The sequence below is a fragment of the Pyricularia grisea genome, assembly GCF_004355905.1.
Source record: "Pyricularia grisea strain NI907 chromosome Unknown Pyricularia_grisea_NI907_Scaffold_4, whole genome shotgun sequence".
NCBI classification, from domain to species: domain Eukaryota; kingdom Fungi; phylum Ascomycota; class Sordariomycetes; order Magnaporthales; family Pyriculariaceae; genus Pyricularia; species Pyricularia grisea.
Genome location: NW_022156718.1, coordinates 3,972,688 through 3,987,246, shown reverse-complemented (window position 1 = coordinate 3,987,246; position 14,559 = coordinate 3,972,688). Strand labels below are relative to the sequence as shown.

Here is a 14,559-nt window from a genome sequence, read left to right as displayed (position 1 = left end):
TTTTTTATTTTTTTTTCTTTTTGCAAATAAGGCGATAGTGTAGGTAGGTAGTTAGGCGTCCGCTGCAATCATAGTTTTGGTGACACTCGATGCCCGAGTATTACGACGGATTAATACTTGGTAAAACATGAATGCTGACCTTAAATTGGTGTTGAGAAGATTTGAAATTCTCTTGTAATACTCGCCGTGCATGAGCTGAAGGAAGTCGACAGGTACGGCAGCATGGGCAGGTAATTACAAGTTCTACCTACAGTGCTACGCTCACCTCAGTAGGTGCTGTTCTTTTTTCTCATCCGCCACTACAGCAAGGATTCGCCGCCCAATCAAGCGAGCACATGGGGTTGGGCGGGCCGACACGTGCTTGAACCTGAAAAATCCAAAGAGATTGCCAATCGAGCTTCCCCTCCACTCAGCCGCTCCATCCCCCAAATCCCAGCACCGTGGATCGTTGGTATCGTTATCGGCCACTCCATTTGTGGAACCAACTTCGGTCAACCTTTTAAGCACTTCTACAATGCTCATTGGCCATTTGCTTTCAATCCTTTATATGGACCTGCTTCTTTGGGAGACCGTCTCCGCCACTCAGCTCATCTAGGTGGACCCTGGAAGGTCTTGCCAAGACTTGAACTGACAAGAGGAAAATTACCAACACAACGTAGGAAACTTGTTGAAAAAGAGCTGTTATCCGCCGTCGAGATGCCGCGCTCTCAATTGAATTTTCTTCGGGGGTAGCCTGCGTCTAAAGAAGGTCATCGAGAATCGATTGATCTGCTACGTGCTCAGTTGTCAAACATTGGATTGTTTGATTGCATTTTACCACAGTAGTTTACCCACCAACAAGGTACATTACATTCTGAGGTAATCAGCTATTAGCTATTAGCTATTCTAGACCAGACCAGCCAAGGACCCCACGCAATGTCCCGCCTTCTCCAGGTCGCCCTTTGCGCCTTGCCCTTCGTGGGCTCTCTCGTCTCCGCTGAAGACGTCCTCCACAGTCGCCGTCTTAACAAGCGCTTCATCGACGACGAGGGTCACTACAACATCTCCTTCTACCACATCAACGATGTTCATGCCCACCTGGACCAGTTCTCTTCTTCTGGCACCGACTGCACCGATCCTTCTCGTGGCTGCTATGGAGGATATTCTCGCGTCAAGCACGTCGTTGACCAGACTAGGCCCGACCATCCCGACAGTCTCTTCCTCAATTGCGGTGACGAGTTCCAGGGCACGTTGTTCTACTCGTACTACGGAGGAGAGAAGATTGCCGAGACCCTCAACCAGCTGGGTTTCGATGGCATGACTCTTGGAAACCATGAGTTTGACGGAGGCGATGACAAGCTCGGCGCTTTCCTCGAGAACCTGACCTTCCCCATCATCTCGGCCAACATCCAGAGCTCCCACCCGGTACTCAACAAAACCATCAAGCCGTTCCACATCTATGAGCAGTATGACCTGGCCGTCATTGGTGTCACGACCGAGACCACCCCAGGCATCTCACGCCCTAGCAACCTGACAACCTTCAGCGACTCAATCAAGGCTGTCCAGGACACCATCGACCACATCCGTGCAACCACCGATATCAAGCGCATTGCCGCCCTCACCCACATTGGGTACGAGGAGGACAAGCGTTTGGCGGAGCAGACCACGGGCCTGCACCTCATCATGGGCGGTCACAGCCACACCCTCGTTGGAGACATGGCAGGAGCCGAGGGCCCTTACCCTACCATCGCCACCAACCTCGATGGCGAGGAAGTGTTTGTTGTCACCGCCTACCGCTGGGGTGAGTACCTGGGCTACATTGACGTCACGTACGACTCGGAGGGCAAGATCCTGGCCTACCACGGAGCTCCCATCCACCTTACAAACCAGACGGAGCAAGACCCCGAGCTGCAGGCTCAGGTCAACGCCTGGAGGGCTCCTTTTGCCGAGTTTGCTAGTGAGGTTGTTGGCTTCACCAACGTCGAGCTCGATCAGACCGCCTGCCGTACCAGCGAGTGTCTCTTGGGAGATCTCATGGCCGATGCCATGGTTGCCTACCGCAAGGCAGTCAACCCTGACATCGATTTTGCCTTGATCAACGGCGGTGGTGTCCGTGCCACTATCCCTGCTGGTAACATTACCCGCGGCGGCGTTCTTACCTCGTTCCCCTTTGGCAACACCATCGTCGATTTGACCATCACCGCCTCAGACCTGTGGCTCATCCTCGAAGGTCTCGTGTCGGGCGTCAACCAGTTCAACCAAAAGGCCGTGACATCCTACCCGCAGGTGTCCAAGGAGATCAACATTGTCTACGATCCCACCGGCACCGTCGGCAACCGCCTTCGCAAGGTCACCATCAACGGCGAGCCCCTGACCAAAAACGACACCTCGGGCAAGGTGTACACCGTCGTCACTCTGGACTTCCTGGCCGGTGGTGGCGACAACTTCTTTGTTGCCAGCTCAGGTTTTGCTACTTTGGATGCTCAGGATGTGGTGCTTCTGGAGTACCTGCGCAACAACAACCCCATCGACATCAAGCTCGATGGTAGGATACGCACTGGATCTTGTGCGGCCAAGAGGCGGGTGAAGCGTGCTGCTGCTTTGTAGACGCGAGCTTTGTCTGTCACTCAAAGCCATCTTGTAGGATAAATATCTTGTAGGATAACCATCTGATACAGTGTATAGAAAATAAAGCTGTGCTAGACCATGATGGCGGCTCGATTCGGCGGGGACAGCTTCGTCCGATGAATCAAAGTGAAACGTAAAAAAGGGTTCTCGCATCGGCTGCAACTCTGACCGCACGCGTAGCCCTATTGGGCGTGTTTATCTTAACTAACTGTTGGTTTCCCCGCAGATCGGTACCAAATTGACTGCGGACGTACGACTTAAGGTTCGATGCTGGATGGATGAATATCCTTTCGCTTGCAACTGTCGATGAGATGATCGTGATTTAGTTTTAAACAGAGCCGACTCCCCACCAACGGTCCCCCAACTCATGCTTATTTGCCTTCAAAATCGCAGGTAGAAGATTCACACTGGTTAGCACAATGTCAAGCACAGAGACGAACGGTTCGGGCGGCGTCCAGCCGTCCCAGATCTTCACAGCCACCGTCGCCAAGCCGATGACTCCCAAAATCGTCGAGCCAGAAACGCCGTTGGGCACGGGTCCAGATGGTATTAGGCTCGGCAGCGCGACAGACAATACGACAGACAACACCACTGCCGCAACCACCACCGAGAAGCAGGAACAAAAGGAAACTCATCCACCGGCCACGTCCACCTCGACCGACGCCGCCGCCGCCGCCACACCCAAACCTAACCCCCCGTCGGCGCAACTCGTGCCGCTGACGTACTACCCGCTCGAAACGCAGGCGACGCTCAACCGCAACCTGCGGCGGGTGACGGGGAAACCGTACGCCAAGTACTTCCACACGGCGCTGCACATCTACAGCGACGCGACGGAGGCGATCCGCAGCCCGATGCCGCAGTCCGGGTACCTGGCGCCGAGGCAGGCGAGCAAGCTCCTGGACCGAGGCCACCACGCGCACGAGAACGGGTGGATGGAGCTGGAGGACGGCGGGGCGTACGTGGCGTCGCGCACGCGCTTCGGCCGCGACGTCACGGGCGAGATGATCCGGTGGTGGTTCTGGTGGCACTCGCTCGAGAGCGAGCGGTACGCGCTGTGGTTCCCGCACTGCCACACCCGCGTGGTGTTGGCATCGGGGGCGGCGGACCGCGCCCGGCTCGAGGACCGGTCCGTGCCGCACGTCCGCAAGTGGCTGGGCGTCACGCACCGCGTCACCGAGCACATCGGCGCCAAGGAGCTGTCGGTGCATCTGCGCTTCGTCGACCCGGCCCTGTACGGCCTGCCGTGGGACAAGCTGCAGGCCGCCGGCTACGAGGCGGCCGTGTGCGCAGAGGTGAGGGACGGCTGGGAGCCCCGGCTCAAGATTGGCGACTTTGTCCACCTCTGGCGCCGGGACCCCGTCACGGACGAGCTGGAGCTGCGGAGCAGGTATTGGTTCGGCAACGAAGTCAGGTTGGATCTGCCCTTCGGCTTCAAGATCCCGCTCGATCTGCCGGCGCGCCTGCTGGGAATCAAGAAGATGAGGGCCGGCGCGTCTCTGGCATACGAGCACTTTATCCACGACCAGACCGAGTTTACGAACCTGGCCAGCTTCCTGCCGGCGCTGTATGCGGATTGGAAGGCGGGCAAACTGTGATTGGGGAGGGGGCAGGTCAAGGTGGTATGGATGCCCAGGCTTGCCAGGTTATTGCTGGGTAGTTACATAGTTTACTGGCATCTTTTTTGAGTTTGCTTCCCGGCCGGATGTGGATTTCTTTGTCAAAAAAAAATCAAGCAAGGACGGCTGTAAATTGATTATTGGTTGGGGTAATCCTTGAAACGTTACAACCTGCGATGAAACCCCGGGTTTGACTTGTTCCCCTCCTTCTGCGCGTAATCTCATTGATGGCTTTACTATGGTATAGTGTACTCGAATAACTCGGGGGCTTTCATGACTAATGTCGTAGGTGAACAACTCGGAGGTTTATTTTGTTAGGATCTGACAAATACCTAAACAAAGACCCCTAGGTATGCTGGAATAGTTCTAGGGCTTGGCCATTGCAACCTTTGCCAACTATTACTGTTGCTGTTTAAATTTCCCGGCCTCTCCTCTTCCTCAACAATCAGAAAAGATAAATTCTTATGAACTTATGAACATGATTTTTTGTTTAAATGATTCCGAGCGCTTACTGTCGGTTCCCGAACATGCTTTGGACTCGGTCGAAGAGACATGACATGGATTCCACGCTAGAGCCCCATCGTATTGCGACATTAGCATGGGTTAATACCCCATACCTCTGTGCCGCTTTTGCCAGGCCTACGTGATATGAATTACAAAGCAGGTTTGACAAACACCTACGTCGGCAAATGTACCCTCACGATTTGTATACATAAATATCTTATGTAAACAAGTCAATTCAGCGGGTACTGAGTGATCATGTACTGCAAAAGTGGAACGGGTTGGAGATGGTACGTATGATTACAAATGTGATAATGCTGTACTGGAACTAAAAATGGAATTAGAACGAGATAGAACGCAACGAGGGAGCCCACATTAGTGATGTTCTGTTTCAAGTCCGATCCTCGGCTTCCTCACAAGGCCAGTTAGTATAAAGGTTTTGATATCCCTCTTTTGTATATTCACAACATTCGCTAATCCAAATTAAAAACAACAATAGTTCGACGCCAAAAGTCATCACCCACCAAAGTATAGCTTTTGTAGTTGACGTCTTCACTACATATATACGTACACGTCGTCCAAAATGTCCAAACTTTTCACCCCTCTAAAGGTCGGCAACGTCCAGTTGGCCCACCGCATCGCGATGGCGCCCATGACTCGATTCCGTGCCGACGACGACCACTCCCCCCTTGACATAGTCGCAGGTGAGCTGCTGTCATACCCCGACATTTCATGTCCAGCCACAGCCTCTAACTAGACAAAAAAAAAAAAAAAAGAATACTACAAGCAGCGCGCCTGCGTCCCAGGAACTCTCCTCATCTCCGAGGCGACCCTGACCTCACCCCGCGCTGGCGCCTACAAAAACGCGCCCGGCATCTGGACCAAGGAGCACATCGCAGGCTGGAAGGCGGTGACCGAGGCCGTGCACTCCAAAGGCAGCTTCATCTACCTGCAGCTGTGGAACCTCGGACGGACGGCGGACCCCAAGGCATCGGACCAGGATCTGATATCGGCCAGCGCCGTGCCTCAGGACGACAAACACCCTACGCCGCGGGAGATGACCGAGGAGGAGATCCAGCAGGCGATCCAGGACTACGCCACGGCGGCCAAGAACGCCATCGAGGCCGGCTTCGACGGCGTCGAGGTCCACGCGGCAAACGGCTACCTCATCGACCAGTTCCTGCAGGACACGTGCAACAAGCGCACCGACGGCTGGGGAGGCTCCGTGGAGAAGCGGGCGCGGTTCGCCCTCGAGGTGACGCGCGCCGTCGTCGAGGCCGTCGGCGCCGACAGGACCGGCATCCGCCTCAGTCCCTACGGCACCTTCCAGGGCATGCTGATGGCGGACCCGGCGCCGACCTTTGGGTACGTGGTCGACCAGCTCAGGCCGTTTGGGCTGGCGTACCTGCACTTTGTAGAGTCGGAGGACGGGGACGACAGGAGCGTCGACTGGCTGGTGAGGAAGTATGACAGCGCCGGCCCGGTTCTGGTGGCCAACGGTTTCACGCCCGAGTCGGCCAAGAAGGCTGTCGACGAGACGTACAAGGACCTTGATGTTGTCATTGCCTTTGGCAGGCTATTCATCCCCAACCCGGACCTGGTGTTTAGGATTGAGAAGGGAGTTCCGACTGAGCCGATTGACCCTAGTGGAAATTTCTACGAGGCCAAGTCACCAAAGCGCTTCATCGACTTTCCGTTCAGCTCAGAGTATCAGGCGTCTGTCAAGGCTAACTGAGGCATGTTTTGCAATCTGTTGATTTGGATTTTCATGTATGAGCGTTTTCTTTTTTCTTTTTCTTTTTCCCTAGAGCTATAGATACACCTAGCTGCATATAGACCCATGTGTCTTGTTTTGAACAATTATACACGTTAATATTGACATCACTTGAACTTTAAACAATACTGTGTTTATCCAGTTACTAGTGAGTAATATGTCTAACATTGGAGCAAGTTCAATAACGCCGGTTCACTATTACTTGCCAAAAAGGAGAAATCCACTTATGCTCATGGCTATATTAGAGCATCTACATGGTGGCTATAAGAGATGCAAAAAATAGGAAAGAGGGAAAGTAAAAGATACAGCGGGGCCACGACACCAGACACAGCAATACAATGACGGTATATCACGCTTGGCACAGAGACTCAAACACTGCAAATCAACTGGCCGTTTGTCGTCATCATCACCGTGGTGCTTTTCATTGTTTGCCACCGAGAACTAAGCATAGCTGAAACAGTCTCGCCGCTCATTCTGGTGAAACGCAGACTCTGACACCTTGAGATGCCACTACCTATGCAGGCACTTTAGACCTGGGACCTCCAAGAACTCTTTTTCTGTATGTTCATCCCAAAACCGACGGTCGATCTCGACATCCCTTGAATCGAGAGCTCAGTCGGTCTACATGTCCTACCAGTTCCACAGCTTGCTCTTATTTTCCAATAGACCGGTGTTTGTTCAAGATCAAAGGAGTACAACCGGGTCAACAGCAGCGTCAACAGAGAAAGAGACATGTTTCTATTGAGCGTCGCAGAGTATGTCTGTTTACGCTTCGTAAGATTTTGACTGCAAGCGCCACGCATTTCGATTGGATCCGATTGTATAGAAGACTAGAGCAGGGATTCCACGCCAGGTCATTCAGTTATTCGAATAGTAGTCGTTGCGTATCGTGGCTGTTTTGACCTGTCAAAATTTTAACATTTTCCCTCCTTGTCGTCATCCATCTCAAATCCCAGAAGGAAGGGAGAAAACCGGGAGAATATTCCATGTTTTCGGGCAACCTTGAAATACAAAAGCCCAAATCGGGACAGCCATCTGTTACGGCATTCTCGTGTTCTTGTTTCGTGCTTGCAATAAATCTTGCTCGTAGGGGGTTGGGCGTCTAGTTCGTTGAATCACCCCCCGGGGCTAGGCGTGAGATCTTGCCCGTCTTGTCTGATGTATTACAGAAAGCGTCGAGAACAGCTGATTTGACCGGACTAGCGAGGCGGCCTGTCAAATATTGGACGACGACTGCGAGTCGCATCACTAGCGTGACTGGTTACCGATCAGGAAATAGCAGATGAAGTCGGGTGCCGTAGTGAGTGGTGTCGACTTTTGCAATTATGACGATACCGAACACTCGCGAAAAATGACAAAAAGATGTGAGCAACCAGCCAAAAGGTAGCAGCCCTCAGGAGAAGAGCCCTGAGACAGTAGACAGTATGGGTAGCCAAGTAGCCACTTGATCACTTACTCGTCTTCATAGGGAGCTGTCCGACTGAGAGGACAAAGGGACCCAAGCACAAACACCAACAAAAAAAGAGACGTGTTCTGATCATACCTCCTGCCTGTGCTAGAATCCACGAGCTGGACAGACCGTGTTCCCTATCGCTCTTTACGGCATGGCCGCAACTAAACCACATCAAGCGACGTTGTGCTGGAAAGCCACCCGGTGAAGTTGACTATCTGCGTATGACAAGTTTCTATCGAAAACACAAACTTCCGAGACTATCCGTGACTCAAGCTCCACCCTCAAGCCTCCTCTACCGAATACGTCTACTGTATAGGTTGTCATGCAGAGCTCTCTGGGTTTCTATTCGTGATCGCCTCCCCTTCTTAATCTGCTGCAGTATTCATATTGAGGGGATGGTAGAGAGAGCAACACGGTCTTCGGATATTCGGGCCTGCTACCATTTGCAAACGTCCCAAACCCAAAATCTGCCTTTTCCTTCTCTTTCTCGCCGTTTATCCCCAGTTTTTTTTCTGGTCATGTTTTCTACTCCGCAGCAAACTCGTCCGCGGGCGCCGGACTACCCCCAGGTTTCGGGAAGCTATACCTAGGTAGGAAGATACTCACATGGTGTAGAGTGAGAAATGTACATGGGTGTGTGGGGGGTCAGGGGTGGCTTTAATTGCCAAGTTAGAATAGAATACTATGTATGCACCGTAGATTTGATAGAAAGAGGGGTGTGCGCTAGTCAGAATAAGCATTTTGATGTCAGTTGCGGACCAACCCCCTAAAGGGTTAGAGACAAAGGTCTACTACATGGTAGAATCGTAGCACCAAGTAAATCAAGGCCAGGTCAAGCATGGAAAACACTTGAGTTTTGAAGAGATATCAAGTACAATAGCTCATTTAACACTCACGTTAAGATTACCTTGTATATTCATACCATATCGTACGTTCCCAATAGATAACCAGCATAAGTTTAAGTACTGATAGAGTTATGATTGACACATTGCCCATTAAGTTACGTTTCTGTCTACCTAAATTACTCGACCTAACCCATATTGACCGTCGCAGCTTGGTGTGAACGGTAAAACGAAAGATCAAGGGAAATTTGTACAAAGTTCACAATAAATACGCGAGCAAAGAATCGTGAACAACTCAACTAAGTCATATCTTCGGAAGAATTCTCCTAATCTCCGTTTTCATACCAGCCGTTCCCAACTAGGTAGCCGAAAGAAGTAGACAAACAATCCGTATGATAGTCAGCCTTGGGGAGTCTTTCCAAGTCATGTACGATGATTGACACAGCAGCTGAAACAGCGTAGATACGATACACACACCCTCCCTGACAAACAACATCCCAACCCAGATTATTATCTCAATAGCAATTTGCCATTACCACCCGGGGCGGTCTGCCACGTTGATGACGCGTATTTTCTCCTTATTTCTCTTTGCCAGCACCAAACTGAACTAGCACTTCTTTCGACGGACAAGGGGGAGACATTAGACGACGGGCCCGCCCCCCGCAACGACAGAGACGGGAGACTTTCACTCCGGATGGAGCGTGCAGGATCTCTAAGTGGTACGTAATAGGCCCTCTTTTGCTCCATCCGCCATGTCTCGAATCCACCTGCTGGTCTAGACTTCTAGTAGAACATTACTAGGAATAGCACCAAGGCACTACCTGATGGTACAGACACTGCAAAAATCCCCTCCCCCGACCAGGACTATGTTGCTGGTTGCTGACAGCTGGACTGAACCAGATCTACCACTGGTTTTAGCCTACGATAATGACTCGTGCAGTCCCTTGATGCTAACGAAAACAAATTGGAGGAAACTCCCCCCCACCCAGGACTCTCAAATTGCATGAGAATCTCTTCGCAAACTCTCACTTCCGAATTCCTGCGTCTCGGGAGAGAAACGACCTTTAGAGTACAGTGCCAAGACTACCCTATAGATTTAAGCATACCTGGCTCGAATGTCAACATTTGAACTACCCACAGATATATGCCCTCGCCAAGACAGAAACAAAATATCCGTCGATCCAGCAATGACAGTGTTCCAGATGCCTCTGCTTCGGAAGGTACAGCTTCCTTTCTGTCGGTACCTGTTAATCAAGGCATTTGGAAGCGAAGGGGAACATTTGAATCTCTTGGCAGATCGGCGAGCATCGCTTGGCGATTGGTGATGAACTCCGCCAACTTTTCCCCCCCTTGATCTCCCAGCCCTGGGGTTCGGTTAGGTTGACCTATTTGCCAAGGGCCAAGGAAAATCATCATCTTGGCGAAAGCGTGTCTGGAACCATGTTGTGCCTTTGATTATCTGGGGTTTTGTTTGTTTCTGTTGCTTGCGCTCTCATAATATTCTTAAGGGTTATTCAAGAAGCTCTCCTAATTCAAGGAGAAAAATGGTGAAATTACCTCCAAAAAAAAGGTCCCGCGCCCAAGGACAAGGGGTTGGCTTAGCCTTGCTACTATCTTTGGCCACGGGTATCGACATCAGACATCAGACTAAAGATTTCTACGACTAATTTAGCTGTGGCGTGCCTCTTACTCCCCAATACAAACGTTTTCGCATAGCCTTTAATGCCACCTGCTGGTTAGAACATTTTCTTGACAAAAAGGGGGCGAACAACAAGATGGGAACCCCGTCACCCGACGGTGTAGCGGTCCTTGGAGTGATTGTTGTTCCTGATCAAATCCCCAAATAGCGGTGCCCCTGTATATATATGTAGGGATAATTTTATAGTTCTCGTTGCACCTTCTCTCATCTGATCCACACATTGGACGGACTGGAATTAGGCAAAGGGAAACCATTGGCGAGGGTAAATCAAGATTAAGTGACTTGATCTTTCTCCATCTGCTGCCCTTTCGATACCCATACCATTGGGTTGAACTAAAGTTGAGACGAATGCGCAAATTTCAGACATAGAAGAAAATGGCCACAAAAGAGTGATAACCGAAACTGGGTATATTATGCTTGTTCCTTAGAGAGCCCTGCCGGCCTGGGAGATTCCAAATATAGAGAATTTAGGGGTATAAATGGCCCGCCTGTCAACGGAAAGCTTGTTGCTCCGGACTGTTTTCAACATAGCACCAAACAGGTTTAGCCGATGTAGAACAGAGACAAAAAGAGGCAAAAATTTCCATTACGAAAAAACAGGTGGCAAGCTAATACTAACCGGGTGATCCATGCAAAAGGGGAAAACAAAGGGTTGTCAGGTTTTTCTTCACCGTCGCAGCGTCGCATATACTGAATGACTGACGTTCGGGTAATATCGTTCCCGTGAGGGAAATAACTCTAAAGCGCTTAAATAATGGGTACTACTCAAAGTGGTGCGATGCAGACCATTCTCGTTCGGGGTGTGGACTTTCGTTTAGGCAGGGCCCGGTTTGTCCACAAAGTTAAGCAGGCTTACCCATCCTGATGTATCGTCGCCAACCCCCAAGAGGGTATTGCTTCGAAGTTGTTTCCCTGAGGTAGCAAACAAAAGAAAAAAAAGAAAGAATATGTGTTGCCTTTTCCCCTGGCGATCCGTTAGTCATGCACCCAGTCATGCTCTCATTTGCTCTTGTTTCACATGAGGGTGGAACAAAACTCTAACCGATGGTCGGTCGTCCGGTTGGTCTGAAGATATTGTTTATGCCTTGTATGGTATAGTGCCCGGCTCGATGATCTGGCAGCATGCCCTGTTACGGGTCATTCCAGCCATCATCCCAGGTGTCGACCGTGTCCGTTGGCTGTTGTTAATTATATGCTTGTTGTTCTTGCGGGTTTGGCAATAAACCAGGGGAAAGGCTGCGCACTGAAGGCAGGCCAAGCCGGCTTCTCGTTGGACGACATGATGCCAAATTAGTTACGGTTCATCTCTTCAGATCGCGAGCCTAGTATCTGCACTTCATATACGTTGGGTGACGCAGTTTGAGACTAGTTAAGGAACGAAAAACAGCAACAACAACCGCAGGAACTATTCAAGTTTTCGTGCGTGTAATCCAGGAAAATTTCAATCGAGCCTTTATTGCAGTGACGTTGGAAACTTTTCCCAAGAAAAAAAAAAGAAAGAAAATGATCCTTACCATGCACAAATACGTAAGCTAGGTAGTATCTTGCAAAATAACCTCGCCAAGCTTTGTTTCTTTTCTTTCCGAGTCCCGCATTTTCTCCGCTCATTAGCCCCATAGGTTTAGCAACAACTTGCAAGCAAAATGACATGGTCAATGATATTACAGGCCTGGACTCGGCGGGCCCGAGCTTGGCCACCGCTTGCGTTACCTGACAGCCCTTTCCTTGTGACGCAAAAGGCACGAACAATGACTCCACGAATAAACAAGGTAGCACCGGTCTGGCTGTCACACTGGGGGTGTCGGAGGTAGGGAGGGTGTATGACGGGTAAGGCGTGCCAAGGTCTGTCAACAAGACAATCTAGGGAATCATAGAGCCCAGCATCGAGTTAAGGTAACCAGTCCATGGTCCTGGAATCCGATTATATATATCGAGGTCCCAGACGCTCAGTTCATCTGTTTTTTTTCTCTCTTCTCACTCATCCGCTTCTTCATTCCTTCCTTTCGAGTCATCACTCGTCTTTTCTTTCCTTCGATTCTTTTCGGTTTGATACACGCAGTGCGTGGGTTGATATCTTTTTTTAGGATCTGCAAGACAGTCCTTACTTAATTCAACTTAAAAACACTCTCTGAATTTCTTATTCTTTCAACTGAATTCACCCTTCACTTAACACATCCGCTCTTTGATCATCCATCAAACCATGCATATCCGCAAGATCGCACGTCTCATGGCGGTTCTCGCCACGGCGACCCCCATTCTAGCCCAGGAGGCTGTTGACGTCGATGACTTTAATGTCGTGGAGCGCCGCTACGTTGTAAGTGCTAACTTGATGCCTTGGCATGCTGCGGCCTGCTGCTCCAACTCACCACCTCTTGGCCAACCTTACTAACATCGATACTCTGGGAACAGGGTGGTGGTGCCTCCGTTGCTGGACTCGTCGCTCGGAAGGAGCACAGCTTCTTTGCTGCCAAGAATTTGGTCGCCAAGGACGAGAAGTCTGGCGATGTCATCATTCGTGAAAACACCAAGGAGGGCGAATCTGACATCGAGGCCCGCGACCCGAAGAAGAAGAAGAAGAAGAAGAAGGGTGCCAAAAAGGCCAAGGTTGCCCAGGTTAATAATGCCCCCGCTCCCGCTGCAGGCGCCAATGCCAAAGCCGCCGATGCTGGGGCCGCTGCGGCTGCGAAACCCCCCAAGCGTGATCTAGCTGGGACTGAGCAGGCCGCCGATGTCACTCTCGAGACTCGTGAGCCGAAAAAGAAGAAGAAGGCCAAGAAGGCCAAAGCTGCCAAACGCGGCGAGGACTCCGAATCAGAGGAGGAGTCCACTCTCGAGACCCGTGATCCAAAGAAGAAGAAGAAGAAGGCTAAGAAGGCCAAGGCTGCCAAACGCGACGAGGACTCTGAATCAGAGGAAGATCCCGCCCTCGAAACCCGTGATCCAAAGAAGAAGAAAAAGAAGGCTAAGAAGGCCAAGGCTGCCAAACGCGACGAGGACTCTGAATTAGAGGAAGATCCCGCCCTCGAGACCCGTGACCCAAAGAAGAAGAAGAAGAAGGCTAAGAAGGCTAAAAAGGCCAATGCCAACTAAGCGTCAAATAGCCCTTCTTAATCTCCTTTGGCAGATTCGACAAGATTCCCTTCACCTCGATCTTTTTGCGGCAGGAAAAGACTGAGTATTGGCTGAGGATGGACTGACTGTTTTAACAATTCTTTTCGCCCGTTCGTTTACAATTTTTTGGGGTGTTTTGGTCAACTAGGCGTGGTTTAATCCATATATCCATAGTGGAAGGTGTTAATGTTAGCTTGGCAATACATTGTTGTGCTTGAAACCTTTTTGTGTGATTTTGTTCACAAATGTTGGCCTGAGCGACATGAAAAGCAGTTGGCTTTACTTTGAACTATTGCTTTGCTAACGCTGCCCACTGGAGCTACAAGCACTCACTCGTATTGTGCAGATATGGTAGGCGCAGCCTGAAATCCTGAAGTGAGGGTATCATCAGTCAGCAAAGGTGTCTTTCAGTAGCGCGTGGGATCACGAAGGACTTAAGGTAAGCAAGTATTGGGTACAGTGTCATGCTATGTACAGCACAGTATCGGATTGGGCAGTTACTCCTTGAGGTACTTAGGGTTAGGATATAGATCTGTACCCCACCTTGTTCACCATCCCACTCTGTTCATTAGCCCACTCTGTTCACCAACCCACCCTGTTCACGAAACCCACCAAACCTACCAAGTGCGATTCGACGACATGGTCCGCAACAACACAAGGGTGTTCGTTGTTGGCTTACAGCATGACATCCGCTGCCAGTTGTGCATTATTTTTGAGCCGACTGGTTCATGACCACCTTCGTCATCAGCATTGACGCAGTTTCTCTGCCGGCCACGAACCCGCAGGTGTCAAACAAACACTTATCACCAACAACAACCAAGTTTCACAACCGAGGGAATCGAGTCTAATACCAGCGTATGTTGGCAACCCTGCATTCCGTACAGGACAACATGTAGCCAAGGAGTTGGACTGATCATCGCAATATGCACAGGGCCTAGATCAAGAGCTCGGGGTTT

The 14,559-nt window shown here is 50.7% G+C and overlaps 4 protein-coding genes across 4 annotated transcripts; all 4 read left to right on the top strand.

The window, feature by feature from the left end:
• Positions 1 to 915: 915 nt before the first annotated feature.
• PgNI_07882 (uncharacterized protein) lies at positions 916 to 2,586 on the top strand (the record flags this gene model as incomplete). Its single annotated transcript, XM_031127887.1, has 1 exon — positions 916 to 2,586. One exon carries the CDS (start codon positions 916 to 918, stop codon positions 2,584 to 2,586), a length of 1,671 nt encoding a protein of 556 aa, XP_030980915.1.
• A 440-nt stretch (positions 2,587 to 3,026) lies between these two features.
• PgNI_07881 (uncharacterized protein) lies at positions 3,027 to 4,202 on the top strand (the record flags this gene model as incomplete). Its single annotated transcript, XM_031127886.1, has 1 exon — positions 3,027 to 4,202. The coding sequence occupies one exon, from the start codon at positions 3,027 to 3,029 to the stop codon at positions 4,200 to 4,202; it is 1,176 nt and encodes a 391-aa protein (XP_030980918.1).
• Positions 4,203 to 5,307: 1,105 nt separating this feature from the next.
• PgNI_07880 (uncharacterized protein) lies at positions 5,308 to 6,459 on the top strand (the record flags this gene model as incomplete). Its single annotated transcript, XM_031127885.1, has 2 exons — positions 5,308 to 5,428; positions 5,501 to 6,459. The coding sequence occupies 2 exons, from the start codon at positions 5,308 to 5,310 to the stop codon at positions 6,457 to 6,459; spliced, it is 1,080 nt and encodes a 359-aa protein (XP_030980917.1).
• A 6,233-nt stretch (positions 6,460 to 12,692) lies between these two features.
• Positions 12,693 to 13,582, top strand: PgNI_07879 (uncharacterized protein; the record flags this gene model as incomplete). The annotated part of the gene is made up of 2 exons (XM_031127884.1): positions 12,693 to 12,806; positions 12,902 to 13,582. 2 exons carry the CDS (start codon positions 12,693 to 12,695, stop codon positions 13,580 to 13,582), a joined length of 795 nt encoding a protein of 264 aa, XP_030980801.1.
• Between the last annotated feature and the right edge of the window lie 977 nt (positions 13,583 to 14,559).